Consider the following 13,667-nt stretch of genomic DNA (forward strand, 5'->3'; position numbering starts at 1 on the left):
ATTTGATGCTGTTCATACAGGTTAAGTCAAGTTGTTTTGCCAAAAGATTGAGATTTGTGCTGAAAGGGTTGATTATTCAAACAAAAGAAGGTGTATAACTGTGATTACACTGAAAATGTATAGATTATGGTTTGTAATCGGTTTTGCTCAAGATAAAATACTGAAACAACAGTTGATTCCGAAATGCAAATATGTGGTTGCTTTTCTCGGTTTCAGATCATAAATTGTGATGTTCACGTGCCATTATTTTTTATGGTAAATAGAAAATATAGATAGTTAATTGCAGGTATACTACGATTTTAAAAAATGTAGTCCAAAACCGCTTTTACTTTAATTCAAACAGGCCGAACACACACACACACACACACACACACACACACACACACACACAGTTGTTTCTTGGATTCTGCTGAGGGTAACTGTGACACAGGAGGCAAATACATTTTAATAAAACCACTGAGTTGCAACCTCAATTTCATTTTGATGAATTTCCTCCTGTGGGGGCAGGGGGGGGCACATGCAGGGGGAGAGAAGGCTGGGGGGCATGTACAAAATCACAATCATGAAAATTATTTTCTATTTTCGATACTAGAGAGAGACAGAGCGAAAGTGAGAAAAATAAAAAAAGAGAGCGAGAGAGGGAAAATAAACTGAAATTGTTAATCAGAGCAATTTTCTTCTAAGGGATCTTTGGCCTCGTTAATTAAGCTTCATTCACCGGGCCCTGTTCCCCAAATACAAAATGTGTCATTAAGTGGAATTTGCCATAATGCTTTTTTATCTGCTGGCGCTTCGCTGTGCATGCATGCATGTGCATTTGCGTCTGTGTGTGTGTCTGTGAGTCTGTGAAATGGGTGAAAGGGCAGCTAATAGTTGTGGGGTTCCACAACTGCATGTACACACAAAAACAAGCACGCCCGCATTCACACACACACCAGCACAAGGACAAAAGGATGTGTGAGCTTATGCACGAGAGGACCCACTTGAAGTCGCACAAGAAAGACCAAATAGAAACCTGAAATAATCCTGGTCACCGCTGACCTAAATGCCTGAGCATGCAAGCAAAACCCACAAACACACACACACACACACACGGAGAGAGATGGTGGAGCATAGAAATGCGCCACTGCCAATCCTCAAATCCAGAGCCTTTGGACTAATGTAATAACAGCACACAAAAGTTTTAATTTAGATTTCCTCTCAACCCTTTCTACCACTACCTACCGCATTCCCGCATGCAAAAGAGCGCACACATACACACACACACACACACACACACACACACACACACACACACACACACACACACACGATAGCCCTAGATGGGCTAAGTACAGTGGTGAAAAGGAGAATGATTAAAGAGCAGTATCTCTGGGTCTCTACAGGCCTGGCAAAAACAATACAATTATTGGTGTTTAATTGGAGCAGGTCCTTTGTGGGACGAGGACCGCCAGAGAGCCATGGAGGATTAGGGACGGGGACGCCTTGTATGGCTCCTTTATCACGCTGTTCAAATGGCGTTTGGATCAAATGCACTTATCCCTGCTTCCCCAGTCACCAAAGTTTCGGCACTGGATGGTTTCAGGAGGACTTGGGCGGTCTGGAGCCAACCAGCGTCTAACCGTGAAGAAGAGACGGTGGAAGCTTTGCTTAGACAAAGGACAGGAAATGAAAACGTGTTGGCAGGAAGTAGGGTCTGACTCACTCACTTTCACTAAAACGGGTGTGGCCTGAAAGCCCCAAAGAGAGTAGAGAACCCAAAAGAAGCCATGCTTTTGGAAAAGAGAGAAATCAGGTGATGGGGTAAGAGACACACATGGTATCAAGGCCATGTCCCAGAGTCACTTATATATTAAATAATACATATTATAACATACGTTAAAGACTACAATTAGAGAAGACAGAGAGCATGGCCTTCCGATTGATCAGATCTGGATCATTCCATCAGAGAGTAAAGGTGAGTCAACACAGCACTGAATAAACATGGACGTGTGTGTGTGTTTGGGGGAGGGGAGGGTGGTCTTGAGGGAGAGTAGGAAAGATACGAGGTAGGGGCAGAGACGGGAAGAAGAGGAAGACAGGGACAGAGAGAGGGGAGGAGGAGAGACAGATGGTGGAGGTTCTGCCTGGCTGGATGGGGCAAGACGGAAGAGAGTGTGCAGCTTTGTGTGTGTGTTTTCTGTGTGTGTGTGTGTGTGTGTGTGTGTGTGTGTGTGTGTGTGTGTGTGTGTGTGTGTGTGTGTGTCCCAGGCGGGGGGGGGGGGGGGGGGTTAAACACCAAGGTTTGCCCTCTCTTCTCTAAGGAACACAAGACACTGCTCATCCCTAAAAGTTCCCACAATCGCTCCATCTTCCTCAAACACGGCCTCACTCTACACACAGTTACCTTACTTCCGTGCCACCATTGCCAATCCTCTCACTAAAAACATCTTGATAGTTCAACAGTAAAACATTGCAGCAACCCTGCAGCAAAACAAACGGTAGCTTAACATAATCAGATCCACCTATATATGATTGGCAGATAAAGCCAGTTATGTGAAGAGTGCACTGTAGATAGAGCTGAACTAAAAGGTTCTGTCAAAAAAGGTGTTTGTGTTTTTGGGAAAAAACACAGCAAAAGCAAAATGGCAGGAGGGAGAGAGAGAGAGAGAGAGAGAGAGAGAGAGAGAGACTTATTTACTGTCGTTTAATTTGCCCCCTCCTGCCGCCCACCCCTGGCTCTTCCTGACAGGTAATAACAAGCAGGCGCCTTCTTGACAAGCCCATTTGAATTTCGATGGAATAATGTGACTACGGCTGCGTTCCTCCTTGGCTTTTTCCGACCGTGCAACTGTGCATTCTCTGAACCCCTCTGCAGTACGTTGGTGATCACTATAAACCACGCGCCCTCACCAACGACGCAAGCACGGCCCAAAGTGTGGTGCTCATCCGCTATCGTCGAGATTCTCTGCTCACCCACGATACGTCCCCTCCTGCGTCTCCACACAACCATCTTCTCCCCTCCTCACCCCCCCTCCCTCCCAACCCCTACTGCTCCCGTGGTATCTTCTGTTCTACATCATGTTCCCCTACGTCCCTCTTCCTATGAAACTGCCTTGACCCCACCTTTTCCCTTTGACCAGCTCGCTCTTGCTCTCTCTCTCTCTCTCTCTCTCTCTCTCTCTCTCTCTGAGAAATCCCATTCCTCGCGGGGGCAGGCTAAATTGAATTGCCTTGTTTATATGAACAGGGCTGCTGCATTAATGTATCTGGAGAGTTGATGCCTAATGCCTCCGTGCTAATACCCCTGGACCCTGACACACAGCCCCTTTACAGAGCTCATAAAGGAGAGAGGAGAATGGTGGAAAGGGGGACCAGAAATTAAAAAGGGCTCGAGCTAAAGACGACAAGCAGGCGTGTGTTTTGTTAAGCGTGCCAGAGAGACAAAGAGAGAGGAAGGGAGGAGGAGGAGAGCGACAAAGGGTTGAGAAGAGAGGTGGGAAATCCATTAGCGCACGTTAGTGAGTTATCCCAGTGCAGGTTTAATATCCTACAATAACACATCTTCTGGCACCGGCTCACAAACACATACACACACACACATGCTAAACAACGCACTCAAACACACATCCACCTCAAGTGCGCCACCTTTACCCTTTAGTTGGTCAGATCAAAAGGGAGGGACGAGAGCCAGGTTTTTTCTTTTTGATTAGCGGATAATGTTGAATAAATATCCAGAGATTTGGTTGAGGGAGTTGGTCATGCTTTTCGACCTGCAAACAGCCTCCATTTTCTTCCCAGCGTCCCCCAGCTTTCATTCTTTCTCTGGCCCCGGTGTGGAGCTACAAAGGGGCCATGCGCCACAGCGACCAGACACAGAGAGCCAGAGAAACTCGACACCGGATTGCTGTCTATCAGCCTGCCGTCTGAGGACACGAGACTCACGCTCACAAGGAACGAGACAGCAGAACCCATGTCCGCATGCACATGCACACATTTTATTTAGATTAATGTTGGTTACTTTGGTTCTCTTAAGTGACTCTGCACACACACAATAGTTAAATTTGAGCACACCTTTTAGGATTTTTTCTCAACCACATCTGTGCAAGTATATGCTGTTCTTGGAGGATTTTGATATAGGTTATACAGATAAGTTACATAGGTATAGGAATTCTGAATCAGAAAATACAAAAAAACTGAAACAAGAAAATACTGGCGGAAGCACAATGAAAATCCAATGTTACGAATAGAATGCACAACTCTGGCAAAAACAAAACTGTGTAATCTCAGAGGCAGAGACAGTGACAACTAGTGCCTAGTTTGTTTAGTGAAGCTTAGTTAATTTGTTTTTAATTTGTCGTTTTTATTTCATTAGATATGCCAAATTATTATTTTTTTTTTCTATTGGGCAGAGACAGAATGTTACGGCTATATTCGACGAGAACACTGTTGCTGTAGAGTAAGCCACACACAATATAATATCGGTCAAACACATTGCATATATTGTTAATTTTAGGATTTAACTAAAGACTTTTTTTACATATCTACATTCATTCAGTTTGTGCGAAGAGGCTAGTTAACATTTGAACCACGCAAAGCACCTATTGTGAACTATATTTCACAAGAGCATTTAACAGAAGATAACAGAAAAACCTCATGAACTGAAGGTTACCAAATGGTTATACTAATAACTTAATAGAACATAATAACATAATAACATTATTCACTTAATATATATATTATTTTACCATCATTAGTATATTTTTTAACACTTGTTAAATTATGCAATGGATGTTTAGCCTGCCAGTTTCACCCATGATTTTAAGTAGATTAAATGCACTTCATGAATTATACAAGAACGTTATTCTGAGGGGAGTGTGTAAACCTCCCCCCCTCCTCCTGCACTTTTGGTAAATAAAATAACCGATAAAAATGTGAAACTATCCTCATCCACACCTTTACGTCTTCCTCTCACTCAGACATGTACGCATGTATAAACGAAGCTACGCTCCCATTAAGGGTGTGATGAACTCTGCATGCTGTCAAGAAACCTGCGCTGAAATATCAATGACTGAACTCCCCCAACGGCACGTCAACTATCTCTATCCCTCTGATTTTATCCTCAATAATTAATTTTCCCTCCCAATGCCGAATCCAGGCTTATCGGTCTTATGCCGCAGGAATCTCGTTCCATTTAACCGTAATCCTCTGGATGAAGGCCAGCCCAAAGGTACACTAATGCACTCGCACGTAAGCATTGTCACGCACACCCTTGTGCTAAAATGCCCACGCCCGAAGAACACTACAGGAGCTCGAGACTCACACGCTGGCACAAAAGCGAGCACGAGAAAACACAAGACACCATGTTGCAGAAATAAGCACACATACACACCAAGCCTTCCTTCCCGGGAAGGGATTCCCGAAAAAAAATCCTTAAAACTATAACCACATGAAAAGATGCTTCAGCAACGTTGCTGGTCTGAGCAAAACAGAAAAAAGACAGCATAGTGGATGGCTGATTTACAGTGTTGATGGAAATTAATATATTTTGACATTCGAGTGACTTGGGTTATCCATATATTATGATATTGTGAAAATATTCTAATTTCCTGGTCTTAAAAGCCTCCATTATGGCGGGTGATCCAATTTTTCTTTAACCAATTACCGGATTACTCTAACCGATTCAAATAAGTAATGAATGCATCGAACTGACGCAGCGTGGCCGCCTCCCCAATACCGCTCATCCTCACCCAAATTCATCCTCAGAGCCACTGATGTAAACCAACAAATAACTATGATGAACATAAAGAAAGATGTGTGGTGAGTGATGTAAATATTGTTGTCTAATAGGGGACCGTCAACTGTGGATCTCCACCAAACCACTTTTGGGTTTCTGAACCACCGCATAGGGGACGGCCCAGGCGAGCCTATAGCAGGAGGCCTGGCCCCGCAACACTGGCATGGCAACAGCCACGTAACCATGGCCCGCTCCTGGTCGATGGAGGGTGGGCGGGGGTGTGGGGCGGAGTGGAGGGGTGGAGCTCGGAAAAAACATTGAGCGGGGAGACGGGGAGCCGGCACAGGAGGAAGGCTGATGGATTCTGGGAATCAGCCCCTTCATTAGCCCGCTTTAGGAATCAGCATGAGATGGAGACGCAACATCTGAATTTATTTTTCTCCGAAATGTTCGATACGCCCACGCATTAATGTGCTGTGTCTAACCACCTGAAGAGGGTGGAACTTAAAGGGAGGATGGGAGGATTTTAATTTGAAATTGGATAAAAAAAAAAAGTGTTTCAAAATATAAAACTGTATTGGCCGTTCATTGAGTAATTCAGACTGGCCTTTAGCTAGCTCAGTGTCCTTCTCCATCTGACCAACAGTGCACACAAGCCTGTATGGAGGACTATTGGGCTCTATTCCATATCAAAAGAGTTTAGGCTTATTCATTTTACTTTAAGGAAATCACCTCTGTAATACATTTTATATTTTCTATATTGTAATGCATTGAAGAGAATTGAAAAGGTAACAGAAAGAGGATCTCAAAACTTATGTTTTGAAGTGAAAACTCAGTATAACCAGTAGTACAACACCACGTTTAGTGGGACCGAAGCAGTCAGACATACAAACAAAAGTGAGCGAGCAAGGTACAGGATAGAAAGTGAGATTGATCGAAGGGATGCCAGCCAGCCAGGCGACAGCTGTAGCCCAGCTGGACGGTGTCTGACGAGGTCCTTAATTAAGAGACATCGGCAGAAAACTTGGAAGGGTCACATGCACGCCGCGAGGACTCTCTGGAGTGCAAAACAGGCCCAGTTATCTGTGTGTTGCGTGTGGTTTGGGCTGCTGCCCTCTGGGACCTTCTGAAACAGTTGCCCTGCTATTATTAGCCCCCGACCTCTTTGCATAAGGGGGGCTACTTGCATCCATCCTCACTGTGTGTGTGCATGTGTGTTCCTGTAATGTGTAGGTGTGTACTATGCGTAGGTGTTTTGCATGATGGCCTCTGCGCTCAGACTGATAACTATCCTTGTGACTTGTGGTAACTGTAGCAGCAGCACTGCTGGCTGAAACAGCAAACCACAGAGAGAGAGGCAGAGAGAGAGAGAGCGGCAGAGAGAGAGAGAGAGAGAGAGAGAGAGAGAGAGGCAGAGAGAGAGAGAGAGGCAGAGAGAGAGAGAGAGAGCCAGAGAGAGAGGCAGAGAGAGAGAGAGAGAGAGGCAGAGAGGGAGAGAGAGGCAGAGAGAGAGAGGCAGAGAGAGAGAGAGAGAGAGAGAGAGAGGCAGAGAGAGAGAGAGAGAGAGAGAGAGAGAGAGAGAGAGAGAGAGAGAGAGAGAGAATAAAAAAGACAGAAAGATGCAAGCAACCAGAGAAAGACGGCACGGGGAAAAGGGGAGAAAAGGAAGGAGAGGGAGAAAGGGAGGTGGTGTCGATTTTGTGGATCCATGACTGCCTTTCCCCACCTCCCTCTCCCCATTGTTCCTCATCCCCAAAACATATTAATATTAATATGGGCGCCGACCGACCCCGCCCGCCATCGCCTCCCCAAGCTCCGCTCCCTCATCCCTAAAAAATATCACCACCCTAGGCTACCAGTTAATAAAGCCCTCTCCGTTCCCCCCACCCTCACACCACCTCCAACTCCTCCTCCCCAAAAAAAGAAAAGACAATAAGAGAAAGTTCTGGGGCCAAATAAAAGGCCAGAAATGAATACGGTCCCGCGGGACGTCCCTCTCCGCCACTGTCACCCTCACAATAATTTGATTTCCTATTAAGTGATTGCTTAATTATAATTACTGGTAATTGTAATTGACTTTTTTTTCTCCGCACTCGCAGTCCCATTGCCCCCGCCCCTCCCGACTCACTTCCCTCCTTCCTTCCACTTCTGTTCCCAAACAGTGGCGGTGGAAGAACCAGAGGAACCGGACTCAAAGACATCTCCTACAAACATTATAACTAGTATACGTCCAACGGTTAGTCGAAGACAATATAACTGAGTCCCTTATCCAGCCGTTTGATTACAGGATACATGAGATACCTGGAGGTTTTAGGGCATGGTGATTTGGTTTAATCAAGCCAGAGGATGCGAAAGTCTCTTTCCTCATGTAGCTTCGGGGCATGAGGTTGGCTACAGGTCTCCTCGGACCAGAGACTTCCTGGTCTTCATGGGATATCCCGGTTAAATAAAGGTTAAAGAAGAGCCCAGTGATTGCTCTGCACGCGCACACACACTACACACACAACCTAACTACACACATACATACACATATTAAAGTACAGTAGGGACGGCTCGGTCTCCGGTTTATTACACTTTCCTTCAGGCTACAGTTACTGCATAAAAGGCGTATTTGTGCGTGTGTGTGTGTGTGTGTGTGCGCGCATGAGTGCATGCGTGCGCGCGTGAGTAAAAGGAAGGATAGGTGTGGGGGTTTGCGTTGTCAAACACAATTGTCACAAAAAAACCTTTTGAAACCTTGAAACCTTATGAAACTGTTCTTCTGCTGAGAACCAAAGGATAACAGTGGGCTGCTAGGCTTCCTCATCTTCCCCTCAAAGGGTTCTGGGACGCGTTAGGCACAGAGTCTAATCTACTCTTAAAAGGCCTTAGCATCGAATGTGGCGCATAAGGGTGGGGAGAAGGTGTATAACTAGAAAGCCCGAATTTAAAGAAGATACCTGCCTAAAACAAACAAATAAGTCGTCAAACAACAATGCAACGGTTTAGATCATGTGAGTCTTCTGTTCTGTTTTTTGACGTGTGTGGGAGTAAGCGAGATATTTTCCAGTAGATTATATTTAAATGTCTACCGCACACTCTGTAAAAGAACTAGCCCCTGCATTAATACAAATGAGCACCTGCAGCTGGCACAGCAGATGTTTGAGGGCCCTGCTAGTCGAGTTTCATATTTAGAAAAAAGACAATGCAGAGACATTTTCGCAATTGTGATGTAGATTATTAACAGAAAAAGATCACGTTTCCATTGAACCTCCATTTCAGTAAACTGAACCACTATTGCCAGGAATATCCATATATCACAATAGTATAGTAACTTCCATTTTTAATAAATATAATTAATAAATGAATGTCATTGTTTAAATAAAAAGTAACAAACGCCTTTCAGTGTAAAATCCTAATTTTTGGCCCATAGGACCCGAATCCAAAGGCTTGCTGTAATGCCGCTACAGATGTCTGCAGCTAATACAACCATTAAATCCAGAGCCACAACATTTAATTCAAACATATTTCACTATAAAATTAAGCCATCAACAGGCATCCAAAACCTAGGGAGTATGTTACGATTTTTTAAGAGATTAATGGACTAGAAAAGGCTGGGTCGGAAAGTAGTGAAGCGCCGAGAGCGTGATCCGAGAGAGGGCCAGGTACCGAGACCACCAGACCCAGCGTGGGATGTTGGCCTGGGGGAGCAGCGGGCCGGACCAGCCGCCACAGCGTGGCCGATCCTTTTCCAGGCCTGTCTCTTTGAGTTTAGCTCAGCGAGCCACCTCCTCCTCGCTCTCCCCCCCACCCATTCACTCCATCCCTTGATCCTGTTCTCTGCAGGTCCTTCCTCCAAACCACTCATCCGATAAATATTTCATATTTTTGCTAAACCCCATTTCTTTATTTTGAGTTTTGATTTGATTGTACATTTCTAATGACCACCTGCTGTATATTTGATAACTATCGTCACTCTCCTCAGTCTCAAAATAACAAACGGCCTCAAAGTGAACACAATTGTTCATCGCATCAACATACTAAAAAAGAGAATTTCAATAGTAATGGAGAAAGAAACACTTTGACGTCAACCCCGAACAGAAAAGATTTGCATCATTGTCATACTCGCACTATTAAGTAAACACGGTGAATAATGATTGGCTCATGACTGCTCCTATCACACATGACAAAGTACTAATATTGTAAGAATTATCCAATGAGGAAGCCAAAATATTATCATGACATTGAATTTAGGTAAAAAACGTAACGGTGAGAATGAGAAAACGATTGTGATTCTATAAATGCTGATTGCAAATTCTTAGAATAAAAGGTTCAATATTATGACATGGTGTTGGCTCTCATGTCTTTTAAAAGCGGCGTTGGCATCATCAACAATCTAATATTTGCCCTATTTCAAAAATAGATTTTTCACACGCCAAGATTATTTAATACTTTGATTTTGCTTGATCAAATTTGAGGCATACAACACAATATGCTAATATAATATGCAACACCCATTGCAAAAAAGGAGATAATACAAGTCAAACTATGGCACAGCCATTAGAGGGGGTGTGTGTGTGTGTGTGTGTGTGTGTGTGTGTGTGTCTGTCTGTTCAAACACGCTGTGTGGTAGGGTGGGTGTGGCGTTACACCTCGCGTGGCACTGGGCAGCCAAGATAAGACCTGATCCTATCCAGGGCCCACTTCTGTATCGCCCCCCCACCCACCACCACCACCACCACCACCACCACCACCACCACCACCACACATACACACCCACCCTCACCTACCATCGCACCCCCACATACCAGTGTAATCTCATTTCACCCATTCCAATGTCCTACACACACACACACACACACACACACACACACACACACACACACACACACACACACACACACACACACACACACTATTCCAGCATCGTCAATTCTGACAATCTATTCGTTGTTATCGGATACATTTCAAAATGAATAACACGAGGAAAGCCTTTGGAATGGCAGGGGGCCCTCCGTGCTGTGAGCGGCAGCTGAGTTAGGCAGCCTTGGTACCAGCTCCTGGGTCCAGAACCTAGACCCAGGGTAACGCTGTTGGCACGCCATCCCATAGCAAGGGACCCCAGAGCCACGGTTTAGGACTTGTGTGCTCCGAAAACCCAAATGAAAGACACCCATTGCCAATCGTCAGCAAGTCTCTGCACACACTGACGCACCAGGGTATGGTGCGTCAGCGTGTGTGCAGAGACTTTAAGAGGACTGGTGTGTTAGACGGTTATAGTCTAGACTGCAAAAGACGGGTCGGGAACAGACGGCTGAGGTTACATGGAGGAGTGGAAGAAAAGACATTAGATGAGGAGAAGGAATTGGGCTTACCTTGTTCCTGTACGAAAGAGGGATAACGTCTACCATGTACACACGCACACACACAGACCACGACATACAGCTCTCTAAGCCACAAGTCTTTCTGCCAGAGCCATACACACACACACACACGCAGACCCACACTGATGTGATCGGCCACCTTGATAGCGAGACAGGCCTGGCTCTCTAAGCTCTGAAACTAAGTTTGGTGTGCACTGACCAGGACGAGGAGGACAAAAACGTGAAGGAGAGAATTAGAAGGAGGGGTGTGAGGACTGAATGAGGTTTAACCATTACGAGTTCAGCTGAGCTCCACTGCTCCCTGCCTACGACAACTAACAAACTCATGGAGCAGGAATACACACAGCTCTCTGGGTGGGGAGACGCTAGGCTGGTGTCTGGGATGGTCGCTCTCCCCCACCCTCTCCCACCCCACTGCTCTCCAACAGCCGCCAGGCTACAGATATTCACCGTGGGTTTGTCCCCCCCCCCGTGTGTGTGTGTGTGTGTGTGTGTGTGTGTGTGTGTGTGTGTGTGTGTGTGTGTGTGTGTGTGTGTGTCCCCACACTCTTGGCTAAAAGCTTATCTGAGGGGGTTGAGAAAGGATTAGATTATAAAAGTGTAAGAATTAGTGTGAACAAGTGACACAAACCAAAGGAGGAAGAAAGGGAAATGGAAAAAAAGAAAGACTGAAAGGATTGAAAGAGGAGTGGGACCGGAATCAATTTCCCTTGGTGAGAGAGAGAGAGAGAGAGAGAGAGAGAGAGAGAGAGAGAGAGAGAGAGAGAGAGAGAGAGAGAGAGAGAGAGAGAGAGAGAGAGAGAGAGAGAGAGAGAGAGAGAGAGAGAGAGAGAGAGAGAGAGAGAGAGAGAGAGAGCTAAGTGTAGTGAATGTGATTTGATGGTGATGCCATTTATAAATCCCTCAAATAAAATTAGTTCATAAAGGTCAGGGAGAATTCTAGAAACGTTGCCACACTGCTTCTCCCAGAACCCCACCAAACGACTGAGGGTGGGTGTGTGTGCGTGCGCCAGTGTGTGTCTGTGATTGTGTGCGTAGGGGGTGGGCACTCTAGAAAGTCAAAGGCAGTTCCTCCCAAATTTCCTTTTCCTTTATATTCCCTTTTTTTTTTTTTTTGCACGTCCATACAATAAGCGCCGCTCCCTCCACTGAAAGCCCCCTCACCAGCCCCCTCCCGCCCGGAGGGGCCCGGCCACACCACACCCTCTGACCCCCCGTGTGCAGACATGAGGTCAGGCTCCAGAGATCACACAGAGGGGCCAGACAAGAAAGTCGAGGAGAAAGACGGCGAGGGAGAAGAAAGAAAGACCCAACCCCTATACCGCCTGCACCCCCACCCCTCCCAAAAAAAAACCTTGAGCTGCTCCCCCCCCGCTTCCAAACCCCCACCCCGCGGCCTGCACCCCAGAAACGAGTGGAGGAGGCAGTGAGCAGAAGCGCTCTTGCAGAAACGTCAGCCCAGGGAAATTCAAATGAGAAATAAGGAGCGCGAGGCAGAGCGAGAGAGGGAGAGGGAGAGAGAAAGAGAGCACAATAGTGAGAAATTGGGATAAAAGAAAGAGTGATGGGGTACTGGGTGGAGCTGGGGGGGGGGGGGGGGCGGTGGGAAGGGCAAAACCTGGAAAGAGGTTGCTGAGGCTGCAGGATAAGGTAATATGTAGATCTGGAGAGATTTGCAGCAGACACTTTTATTCATTTTCTGATTACTCCCCTTCTTTTACCCCCCTCTCCCACCATCCGCCCCTCCCTCCTCCAGACCCGCGGCACGCTGTTGTCTTTCCTTCTGTTTGTTTTTGGCATTAGTGCTACTGTGTCTGTGTGTATGTACAGCGGCACGCTGATTAGAATCCAATATTTTATAAAACATACAAATATACAAATATACACATTCCCTCACACACACACACACTCATGTCAGCATGCATGCAAACAAACAAATTTGAAGATGCCCGGGAGATGAGTAAAACTAAGGGGGGGGGGGGGGGATTGTAACAGCTACAAATCTGTAAACATGGCCACACATGCACTGCATTAAACACACAAACATACCCACACATTCATTCTCTTTTCATTCTGCCTTAGCGGACAGTTCTGGGACAGTTCTATTGTAATCCATCATCATAGTACACATTGTAATTCTCTGAAAACTAAAACATGAAGCCCCGCCCCTGACACACACACACACACACACACACACACACACACACACACACACACACACACACACACACACACACACGCACACGCACACACACACCTGTGCTGTTGCTTGAGTGTCCCTCCAGGTTGAGCGAGATGCTGTGATCTTCAACGTCCTTCCCTTGACCAAGGATCATCCAGGTCTCCAGGATGTCAGAGTTATCGTCGGACTCTGATTCAGACTCTTCCGATTCTGAGTTCACAAGCACCACAGAGTCCAGACTGGGACTTCGAGTCCTCTTTGCTCTAGTCTAGGGAAAGTCAAACAACAACCACACCATTATTTTATTGGAATTCCAACCATTTATGGGACTTTATGGATATGTCGTCTTGCCTGGACAACTTATCGGTGTATCCTTATGCTAGGTGAAATTTAGTAAGTTTTAACC

At 45.8% G+C, this 13,667-nt stretch overlaps 1 protein-coding gene across 1 annotated transcript in view; it reads right to left on the reverse strand.

The window, feature by feature from the left end:
• zcchc7 (zinc finger, CCHC domain containing 7) overlaps positions 1–13,667 on the reverse strand; it is a 37,529-nt gene that overhangs the window by 22,112 nt on the left and 1,750 nt on the right. The window contains exon 3 of the mRNA XM_079758739.1: positions 13,337–13,529. Within this exon, the coding sequence (XP_079614865.1) occupies positions 13,337–13,529 (193 nt within the window). The remainder of the gene's footprint in view (positions 1–13,336; positions 13,530–13,667) is intronic.

Source organism: Pollachius pollachius, assembly GCF_949987615.1.
Source record: "Pollachius pollachius genome assembly, chromosome: 2".
NCBI classification, from domain to species: domain Eukaryota; kingdom Metazoa; phylum Chordata; class Actinopteri; order Gadiformes; family Gadidae; genus Pollachius; species Pollachius pollachius.